At 40.7% G+C, this 12,260-nt stretch overlaps 1 protein-coding gene across 3 annotated transcripts in view; it reads right to left on the reverse strand.

Annotated features, from left to right (window-relative positions):
- Positions 1 to 12,260, reverse strand: part of WDR7 (WD repeat domain 7) — a 275,561-nt gene that overhangs the window by 210,087 nt on the left and 53,214 nt on the right. For all 3 annotated transcript variants that reach the window (XM_075184972.1, XM_075184981.1, XM_075184988.1), the window contains exon 14: positions 8,366 to 8,580. In XM_075184972.1, the coding sequence (XP_075041073.1) occupies positions 8,366 to 8,580 (215 nt within the window). The remainder of the gene's footprint in view (positions 1 to 8,365; positions 8,581 to 12,260) is intronic.

Raw genomic sequence — 12,260 nt, forward strand, 5'->3', positions numbered from 1 at the left:
CTGCAATATTGGGTCTGGGGGGATTTTCAAAATTGAAACAGATTGGCAGTTGCTTACTCTGGATTAATTTCAAATATAAGTGCAGGATCTCAAGAGATCCAAAATAGGTTGAACTTGATGGACTGGTGTCTTTTTTCAACCTCATCAACTATGTTACTATGTAACAAGAAAGAGAAGTGTACTAGTAAGTACATTTTAGCAAATATAAAAGTAACATATTCTGAACGTTTCCTAGAACTCCTCCACTGTCCTGTATTTCAGCATCTTTCGTAAGATCTTTGCCCAAACCACAGAACGATGAAAGTTTGTGACTTACTTCATCTTTTTTAATTAGCTATTAAATGTATGACATCCACAACACTTTTTTATGCTTTTTTCTATTTGATTATAAGCTCGTACTTTTGTTTGTTATTTACTGATTGAAACTAGCATGGTTTTGCCTTAAACTATTTTAGTCTTATACTGCTGATCAAAAAAGTTGCAATATCAATGATAAGATTGGGCAACTGGCCATAAAATTAAAGAGCGTGGCACCAATTCACCATAATCAATGACAAATTGATCATTATTGGGCATGCCAGTAAATCCGTTCCCCTGAATGACCAAATCAGCCGACTTGTGTAGGCGGGCAGCAGGATTGGCCCATAGGCAGCAGGATTAACAGTAATCGATAAATCAGAAGCACATTTATAAAAAAAAACAATAAAAAAAACAACAACAGATTTTAGCTGTCATTACAATGTGTATTTGGCCAGAATACTTACCACGCAATTACCACTCAGTACCTTTAATTAGGGGACCTTTAAAACTGGTGTAACTAAAAAAGGTGGTGCTGCCCGGAGAAACTAATTAGTGCCAGTTTTCTAATTTATAAAATAAAAGCAAACATCTGATTTGTTGCTATGGGAAATTGTTTCCTCTGCACCAGTTTCCATAAATGTTCCCAATTTATGAACTATAGTAATATTAGATTAATGTGGAAGGCTCATAATTTGCAGTAACAAATTACAATGAAACTGATGGGACATTAAGTGAAATCCCCACAAGTAAACATGGAATTTAAAATGTAATTTGCTGCATAAAATTGGAGGCTCACGGAGGACGTACTTCGATCGGTCTACAGTCAAAAGAGGGCTCATGGTACAGCTGCAGTAATTTACCCCTATAAATGGTGCATACATGGCAAGTACAATTTTGTTTTGTTTTTTAATCCTTTGTATAGTAGAATAAATATTTTAATATATTTATATTAAATAAATATTTTTTCCAAACACCACTGAACCTCAATCCACTCCCAGCATAGTATAGTAGGTGATGTTATTAACCAATTTCCAGAGTGATACTGTTTTGTGTGTGTGTAATAATCTCAAAAAAGACAAAAACATTACAAGTAGTGAGAGAGAAAATGTTCCAAAAAGGACAATACAAGCTCTGCAGAAACATGCAACGCCAGTACGAACAAGAACAAAGACATTTGCTGCCCCCTGCTGGTGGTGACTATACACTGAGCCGTTTTCACATCTCACTCAAACAGACAACCTTGAGAAGAGGCAGCCGTTTCACAGAAAGAAGTGTAACATATAGATCGAATAATTAAATAGGTAATGAAGTTGTGGCCACTAAAAAAAAATAGTTAATTAGGCTAGATCACCTCTTTCCCAATTTCACTTTCCAATTACACAATTACCACCAAATTACAAATAATAATAATAATAAACAGAAGGGAAAAAAATAAATGCTTTAAAAAGTAATTAATCATTTAGTTCCCTTTTAAAGCAATCTCAAATTTTAGGGTCACATTTAAAATATATTTTAAAAAAACAACCCATAGGACTTGCTCAGACAAGTACACTGACAGATCTTGTACACACCATCACAGAACGAGGTAGGATCAAACCATTCTAAAATCACTGAAGGCTCTGGGAGTCTGCATCAAAGCAGAACGCAGGGAATTGCTGACAGCGCCACTTGTGGGAGTCACAGAGGTGCGCAAGTAGCAACATGGTTAACGACCCCATGCCTGCTTTATTATTTCAACTGTTTGCTCACATTGCGTTCAGTGTGGAACAAGACATAAGCAGACCTTCATTTCCTGTACATTAGGGCTAAATAACATCTACATCAGGCCTGTCCAACCTGCGGCCCTCCAGATGTTGTGAAACTACAAGTCCCAGCATGCCCTTCCAGCTATCAACAGGTTGTCTACTGGCAAAGCATGCTGGGGCTTGTAGTTTCACGACACCTGGAGGGCCGCAGGTTGGACAGGCCCGATCTACATCATTCTTTAATGCGAGGGTATCTCCAGTGCCAGTGATAGCTAGGAGATCCAACAGTGGGGGCAGGAGCCATACAGATTGGTTTCTGGACCTATGATCATCGCACACAGTGTTTAAAAGAGAACCTTGTGTGTTAAATGTCAAAGTACTCTTCTGCATTTGCACTCAGAAATCCCTGTGACATTCCCCAATATCAGAAGGGCCCTGATAAATAACAAATAAAGCCATTAAAAAGATATTAAATGTTGATCTTGGTGAGCTGATATTTACAATATAATTTCAGACAATACGATACTACAACTTAAATATACACCTCTGATCGTTTGTTGTATTTGGGGAAACATTTCTTCTCTATATTGTCTACAAGAGATTTTTGATTGGATTACAAGATACTCACCTACAAATTCTCATTGGACGCTCACATGTATTTAAATCTGGATGAGTCAGGCCAGTCCTTTCATGAAGTCCAGATGATGAAACGCGTAGGGTCATGGCCCGACAGCTGAAAGAGAAAAGCTCTGCGGTATCGTACACTTCATGTTTAGCTGAATGAATATTCTGATGTTGTTCTGCAATAGCTTCTAATTGTTTTATGAAATGTACGGTGCACGTTTAGTGCGTTGGTTTTAATGCACTACGGAGTGCTCCATACATGTACATATACACCCAGTCATACAATACCCTTTAATAAGACATAAACAGGCAACCATCTGCAGGAAAGTACATATCTAAGCACAAGAAATGTATAAAACATGGTCCTGTGTCCGCCCTTTGCACATTTTGGCAAGGAGGCACATCCTCTGCAATACCCTTAACTTGACATACAAACCTTCTGTTATCAGCCAAGTGTGCACTACTACAAAACAATTTCAATTCAGAGCAAGAATCTGGGCAAAAAGGTCCAGCCAGGCTGCAGGAAAAGGCAATCCCAGCCCATGACCATAGGGCAAGAAAGATCAAGTCAATCAGCCCAAGACGGAGAGAGTGGAGGAAAAGGTCAGTGCTGCCTTCTTTCAGCTTTATGAGAGACAAGGAGGGGGGAAATGACCATTATTTAACTTGATATGGTGTCTCCAGTAATTTGTGTTTTCACAATGATCATAAGAGCAAAGGTTTCCTTTCATTCCGTTGAAGTGCGCTCACACAACAACAGCTGCCTGACGGGCTTTTGTTATGTACGTATCATGACACCAACCCTAACTATTATCTTATTGAAAAATATCCACACCCCATATATATTTGTTAATTTGTAATACAAATGATAATGACTTTACAATAATATTTTTTTCCCCATATCTATATACTAGGAATCCCACCGCTGGACCCATCTTTATCTGCATTTGAAAAAAGTCCTGAAGCTGCTACAAAACAAAATCCAATGTACGGAGACCAGCGCAGCGTTCTACCCCTCTCTCCCGCCCTTTTATCTTGCAGCCGCTACATATTGGTCCCAAAACACAAGTTCTAAAGTCTATCAGTAACTATTGTCAAGTTAACACTTTACTCTGTCTTATGGAATAGTAGTCGTCATGTGTGTCCATATTTTTCAGATGCTCTAAGACATTGTTTCCCAAACCCAGTCCTCACAGACCCCTAACAGTGCAGGTTTCCTGGGTGACAAGTGAAATAATTAGAACCACCTGTGGATCTGTTACAATGTATCAGTCAGTAATGATTACACCTGTGCTCCTGCAAGGAGATATGGAAAACCTGCACTGTTAGGGGTCCTTGAGGACTGGGTTTGGGAAACGCTGCCCTAAGACATAAATCACTGCACATTAATTTATTTATAATAGAGCAACAGATATTATTGCAGCCCAGCGACATTGAAAAAAAGCTATACAGATGACCTCTGCCATGTTTGGATAGCTTTAAGTGGCTCATGAGTGGGTATATCGGAGTCAATAGTCCATTGAACAAATATGTGGACAGTTTGATCTACTGCAGATTAACATGAAATCTTTAACTGTTGCACAGATCATCCCACACAACGTCAATTAGATTATAGGTTCTGAATGTTCGCAAACACTTACAGTAATTAACTAGTTGAACCAACACTTTCACCTTTATTCACTGTAATTTTAGGTCCGTTTAAAAAGCATGTAAAATGTAAGTCATTTATTTCAACATAATTATATATTTTATGCAAAAAGTCACATAAAACAAATCACTGAAATATAGCCTCAGCCTGTAATTGTCCCAAAGGCCACCAGTCCAAGGAGGAACTACATAGATCTTGGCAGAGAGAAAACTTGGAGTTGTGTGTAGCTAATGTGTTATTAATATCAGAAGTGCAAGTGCCGAAATTCTCTATCGGTGACAAGTAAAGATCCCTGAACACAGCAGATCAATATGAAAACAAGAACGTTTTCAATTTGCGTTCCGCAAAACAAACTTAGTTAAACACGGACCTAAAAATACTTTGCATACAACTTCCATCACTTTAACATGTATCCCGATAATGGAACTTAATCATCTACATTTGTGAAAGTTACTAGATGCTCTTTCAAATTAACAACCTTCAAATTAGGTTAAATTGACATTTTATATTAAATTGCCCTTGCGGGGCGGAGAAGGGTGACGGGGGTTAAAGTGTGTGAGTTATTATCTTTGCAATATGCTTTATAAAAACACAAATTATAACTACATGGTATAGACAAACAGTGGTCTCAAAAAGTGTGTCATTAGGGGGTACACAGTCTGGGGCAAAAACTTTTCATGTGTGCAAGTTGTTAGACCAGAATTATTGTCTGTTTATAGGGGGTGCAACATTTATGGAGATGCAACATGGAAGCAAATCAATTTTAAAAGAGAATAGTTATTCTTGGGCGGGAATTTGAGAATAAGCGAGTAGGAGAGACAAAGGCGATGACAGACACACACAACAGCCCCCCTCCACCCTCAATAGCACTCGTTCATGTTTCCGCTCCACTATACAGTTCTCATGTTAATGAAAAAGAAATGTGACACAGATTGCTGTGACCCTTTTAAAAAGCCAAATGGAACCACTGGTGGTTGGGATGGGCGAAAGAAGGCAGATTTTAAATTAAGGATGAGTTTGTATTTACCAGACACATATTATTCTGGCCTGAAAGACGAGGGGGTACAATTAGCCTATGGCATCCGGAATTCTTAATCAGGCCCTAACCAAAAGCTTTACAATAGGGGTTTGGCACAGAGAGAGGACCGGAGTACAAGCACATCTACTAGCTTTCTAACCTGCAATCTGTAGGGACTATATGAAATGCATCGATCACCTACGGGCTGCAGAAGATCAGCTCTTCCACATCATATTAGTTTCCTAAGCAAATCTACTGAGTAAACATTTACAAATAACAGGCACTGGAAGGGAGGGGGCATGTTTTAGATGGAGCAAAAATAACCTGTTTCTTCCCCAATCTCTATGCTGTAAATATGGAACAACTAAATGCTCATCACATCGCACACTGTTTGCAGTAAGAAAAGTGTTGAGAGAACTGTGAATGCAAAGTGCTGGGAGATCAGCGTGCAGCAGTCCCATCTGCAAGGCTCAACCATAAAACTGCAAGAAGAGGCGCAGGGCCCTCAGACCCGGTGGTATTTATTAACGCCGACATCGGATCCCCCGACAGGATAACACAGAAGGTGTAAAGGACAACAGAGTGGCAATACCGACAGCTTCTAATTTAAGGCGGATAAGGCTGCACAATGTACTTTACAAAGCCTATAACAGTGTACAGTCAGTGCCTCCTTAAATTAGCAGCTTAACAGCGCAAATGTGGCCCTTTAAAGTGACATCATTGGAGGTTGCCCAGATCTTCATTCGTCTGAATTGTTGGACGTCAGTTTTTGAAGCAGTCAGTATTAGCACTCTGTCGGCCATTACTCCTTCGGTGCCATCCTGTCGGAGGATCCCATGTCTGCATTTTCGTCATCGGGATAAGGTACCCAACCCCTCAGACCAAATCCTACTCCCCTCTAGACCCTGTAAAGGCCGCACCCACAAACCGTTCGCAACTGTGCAATGTTAATTTCACACAGTAACCAAAGTAGGATTCTTTTCTTTTACTTAAATGCAGTTGCTCTACAGTATAAAGATTGTCCGCAAGTAATCTGCAACATTATTATAAATCAAAAACCAGCAGTCCAAGGCGCAGCCCTCCTGGTCCATCAGCTTCACCCATACAACAAGCAGACTTACTCCAGAACCTCCTCCCTTGGTTCCAATGTCATCAGCTACGCAAACAGAACCAGCAACTCTGTACAATGACGAAACGCGTTTTTCTTTATTCCAAAATAGCTGAAGAGTACATTATTTCATATATCTCCGGTCACCCAGTTTTTGTAGAACAGATACAATTGTTATACATGCAACTTATTACCGTTTTAAATGGCTTTAAAAATAAATACCGATATTTCAGAATCATGTAGTAAGTGGACGCATGTGTGAATTTTCTGCTCGTGTAAATGGACAAAGTAGTTTCATCCACTACATGTTCCATACAAAGCCAGCTGTGCGTAAATATACCACTAGATGGGAAAGAAAATAAATTCATTGAAATCGGCTATGAGGTAGATATTCCAGGGCCTTACTATAGGAAGCAACAGTAACGCCACTTAAATATTACACACATTATGGTGGCTGTACCTTGCCATGCTTTAGATAAGCTACAATGGGCATTACAGGATAATATGTTGGCAGATCTGGGAGCCAAGACTTACCAGTATATATACCCAGCACATAAACATAACTTTTCCCCATTTAAAGACACCTTTGGCAATGGCCTCAATGAAGAAGAGTGTGACGTGGCTGGCAAAGGGTTAATCGGGTGAGAAAGGGGAAGAAATAGAACCAACAACTTAACAAGGAAGAAGCTGTAGCTGCCGGCCTGGTCTTTCCTTCCTTCCGCCTGGTAATAGGAGAACTGCAGCACTAAATTATTCATCTGCAAGACAGGACAGGAGCTCGCTGCTCAAACTGTGCCAGTAAAGGCAGCGTCTGCAGGGAATTATTGTATTACTGGACCAAAATACACTTTTCTGAAAAGGTGAAAAGACAGCCTAACAACAGGGGGAAAGTGAGAACGTTGCACCAAACAGTCGCTTTCCACAAAAGGCCACATCTACATTGCACAGTTCCTAATATTGTGATCACCTACAAATAAATCTGCTTAGCCGTGCCCAAGGACACTGTCAGAGAGCGATATTATACCCTCCATTCCCTCCGAGAAGCTGCAGTCTCTTCATGGGAGGGCCGTGCGAACACTTCCTAATGACTCCATCAGCATACATTTTTCATAATCTGATTATCTCCCTGGCAGAGTCATCGTTTTAAAGCTTTCTCTCCCTTGCAACTGTTTTCCTACTAAGCCGGACAACAATTACCGCAGGACGAGGCCGCAGTGTACTCACCAACTAGGAAAACAGGATACGATAGCTATCCCGCCATAACCCCTGATTGCACTATAAAGTCTACGTCGTTACAACTGGGACAAGCGTAAGTCACATAACGGCTGCGTGAGCACTCGCCAAAATAGATCCAGGAGCTGTAGCTTTGTTTTCACGCTCGTCTTATTATTACGGATTATGTGCAGAGCAATAAAAAGTGGGGACGGCGATGTCTATTAGACCAACGTGTTTAGGGAGAATTTAAAGAGAGAACCCATGTCTAGGACTCCCATTATATTCTAGTTTAACAGGTTTGAAATTCTTCCAGTATATAAAACCAAAAGGGTGATATTATAACTTGTAAAGAACTAAGGAACTGCTCCTGCTATATAAACCAACCTTTAGAATGCTATAAGCGGGTGTATTTTGGTAAATGATATCACCTGAATCTGTACTGCTCCCCCCACCCCTCTCACAAATCTCAGCAGGACAGGACTTAGATATTTGTAAGGGGATCAGAGAGAACGGTGTAATAAGGACCGGTTCTATCTGCCTCTTCCGAACGTATCAGAGCAAAGAATTTCACATATATTTAGAATATTGAATCAACAGTTTAAAACATAAACATTTACTAAAAACAAAACTAAAACAGTTTAGTGACCCGGATGTTCACGGAAGGTTTAACAGTCCCACGTACTAGAACAAGGACTAGCAGGACTTACTTTATCGGAGGCTTCTGAAGCCAGCAGGTTGGTGGCGAGGGTCTGGAGCTTGTGATGTGCCACAGTCTTCAGGGCAGCAAGACTGCGCCGGGTCATTGCCTGCTTTAAGTTCACCGCGGAATGGCTGAGCGCATCCACGGCAGCGGGAACGGCTTCGTCACACGCGTTTAGTATCTCCACCGCCGTGATCCCCATCACGCAGCGATCCAGCGCACCTGCAAGGAACAGATTGATGCACATTGGTATAGTCAGTGGAGTTATGTCAGATCACCCCTTGTAAGTCCTTACATCACGCACCGAATGTGCCCCATTTTTGTTAATGAAACACGCTTTATGTTTTACACTTTTTAAATACTTTTTAAAACCATAAGACGACTATGATACACCCCGGTTTACTTATTGCTGGTCTCCAGAACCCCTCAGGTTATACAGAAACTTTGATGGAATTTACAGCAAGACAGATACTGGTAATTTCAAGCCTTGGTTGTTTTAGGAACCGGGGATAGGAGCTACTTCTAACATAAAATTAATATCTAGGTTACACAGATATCATTCAAATTAAGAATATTGAAACTGCAGATAATTAACTGATGAATCACAGACGACAGCAATTTTATGCCCATATCAGACATATGCTCTTGTAATTCAAAATTCTGCAACATGCAAACCAGACTTGCAGCGCCCCCTGCTGCTTTCTCAAGGAACTAATGTGTCTTTTATAATTGATATGCCATCAGTAATTAGCCAAGACGACCCATAACGGAAGCCAACATCTCATCACGTTAACTTCCATGTAGGCTAAACATACACTTTTAATGACTGCGTTTATGGACATTTACATTTCAAATAAAATTTACATGGGACTACAATAAAAATAAATCCGATTTCTCAGCACAATCATTAGAAAACAAGACTTCCTAAGCAATGTGACATAGAAGTTTTAAAGCCACCAAATTGTAGACATGGGGCTGGCGGATGTCCTCAGAAACTGAAGTGTAACATGCGTAGACACCCGTTATGGAGTTTGCTGAATACACAAAGTGTTTACTGTAACGCAGTGTAATAATTCAGAGGTACTAAGTATCTTTCTGGAGATTCAAGTAAAATGCAAGTTGGTGTACATATATTTATATATAAATAACAATAAAACATGCAGATGTACTAAGAGCTTATGGAAACTGAGGATATTGTCAGTAAAGCTGTCAGCGTTGGTGAAAGCATTTCTTCCCTTGCATACAAGGGTTTCTGTTTGAAGGACACTGCAGCGCTAAAGAACACATCTAATTACTGTACAACACATTAGTTTGTCATTGCATATGTTGTTGTTTTTTTCATATTGATCTTGATTTGTGGCTAAGAGCACGGGGCTGATCAGAGACTAATATTAATAACATTACTAATAATAGACACTGGGATTCTACAGAACAGCAATAACACAAGACTAAGTTATCCCTGAGTTATTCTTATACAGTCTCATTTTGTACAACAGAGGCCTGTTCATCCAGTACAGACAGAAACGTCTTGTGAAACATATGGTTCTTCTCTCTAAGGCTGGGTACAAACAGGGGTTTCAGACGATTATTGGACCAATCACCCAAAAAATGACCATTCGGTCTGATATCGCATTAGTGTGTACTAGAGATGCTCAGGCTCGGTTCCTCGAGATCCGAACACACCCGAACTTAGGGGATCTGAGTACCGAGCTGGCTCAGTACTTTCGCGCGCCCTCGGAATCGAAACCGAGGCAAAACGTTGTAATGTCGCCGGATCTCTGATCTTGCGATTTTTGCATTCCTTTTTAAGATCCAAAATAACGGTGGGTGGGAGGGAGGTAGTGCGGACCCAAGGACAATCCCATCTTGCACCATTTTTCTTTTCTGCCACTGCTGTGTGCCAATGTGTCCTAGATGTGCTAGGAACTGCCGTGTGTTTGTGTCATTGCTCTGTCGCTTACCATCCAGCCAGGTCGCTGCAGTATTTATTTGAAAGTGTATGAAAATAATATTGTGATCTGTGAGGTGGTTAAAATTGAATGCAAATGACTTGAAATTAGTGTTATTGAGGTTAATAATAATAATGTAGGAACAAAAAAGAGCAAAAATATGTGATTTCAGAATATTTTAGGAAATTTTTCTAAAAAATCCAAAACCAAAATACACAAGGGCAGTTTTTCCCAAAACAAAAACAGGAAACTAATTCAGATCCAAAACCAGTTCACGGGGGTCAGTGACCATCTCTAGTGTGTACACTGCAACAATGAACAATTATTGTTCCAAAGCTCATCGTATTGTTTCCTTTCATTTTTAAACTGAAATAAAAATCTCGTTCAGTAATGGAACAACCTCCCTCCAATCCTGCAGTGTGTGCACACACCACCAGCAATATAGGCAGATCTCCATAGAGTTTACAGAATCTCAATCAACAGCCGATGGTTATGAAAGATCTGAAGGTAAATCATGTAAAACGTGTATAGTGTGTACACAGGGATCGGCTGCTGATCAGGACAGTCGTTTTTTAAAATTGTTACAGATAACACATTTCTGTAGTGTGCACCCAGCCTAAAATCACAGGAGTCAGGGCAGGGGGTGAGGACAGCTTATATACAAAGCAGCACAAGAGGTCACACCCACATAAAGAACGTGCTACCACCAACTACAGTACAAAACCCCTCATCACCCTTCTCAGAAGAGCTCTGTTCACAGGGAATTATTAGTTGGATGCTGGCATATCACTCAGAAAGACTCTCTCCTGTCCACTCATCTGATTTAAATGGTTTTTCCACTGTCAGGTGACTTTAATTTACTGGCTCGTCCTTCAATGATCTTCAGCCATGACATTATACGGGCAGGTAATTTTGGTTTCCATGCAGTACAACAAATGACTGCTCTCCGGGTACGATTGTACACTAACACAGCAGAGTCATATGCCAGGGCACTGACAATAACCACCTCTGCCTGATCATATAAAGATTGGGCTGGAAAAGCACAAATGGGATCCAGGAAGAAGAATGATATTTAGTAAAAGTTGCAGGAGAGCATGTACGAGCGAAAACATAAATTAAGAGGGTCGCTGCTGGTAGGTTTAGATTTCTTTTTCAGTTACATATTATTAATTTAAATACACCCAGACCAGGAAACAGACAAGGAGGTGGAGTAGGCATTCTACTCTCTCCAAGCTGTACCTTCCAAGTCATACCCTCTGATCACTAACTCTCATTCTCTTCCTTTGAAGTCCACACTATCCGTCTATTTTATCCTCTCCACCTTCATGTTGCTGTCATTTATCGCCCCCCAGGTCCAGTTTCCCAATTTCTTGAAAACTTTTCAGCCTGGCTCACTTATTTCCTATCCACTGACCTGCCTACTCTCATACTAGGTGATTTCATCAGTCCCATTGATAATCCCACTGTCTCTTTTGACACTAAACTTCTTTCCACTTACTTCCTCCTTTGGTCTCCCCCAGAGGACCTCATCTCCCACTGTGATGGGCACCCCCTTGACCTTGTCTTCTACAGCTACTGCTCCTTCTCAAGTTTCTCTAATTTAGCCTGCCCTCTCTCCGAACACAACCACCTCCTTTCCTTCATCCTCACCTTACCTCATGCCCTCCCCCCTGCACCCAAATACAGACGTCCACGACGACACCTAAGTACTCTTAACCCAATTCACTTCTCATCTTCACTAAAACAACTATTTTCTCCAATGACGGCTTTGCCCCGTCCTAATCAGGCTGCCTCTTTCTATAACAAAACACTCACTTCAGCACAAGAGAATGAAGCTCCAGCTACTACATATAGTCTCCGACGATCCAAACCCCAACCAAGGCACACTAAATAGACCTGCTACCTGCAAAAGCGCCACTGGAAGAAATCTTATTCCTTTCCCGATTTCCTCCA

This window comes from Mixophyes fleayi, chromosome 1, assembly GCF_038048845.1.
Source record: "Mixophyes fleayi isolate aMixFle1 chromosome 1, aMixFle1.hap1, whole genome shotgun sequence".
In the NCBI taxonomy this organism is placed as follows: Eukaryota; Metazoa; Chordata; class Amphibia; order Anura; family Limnodynastidae; genus Mixophyes; species Mixophyes fleayi.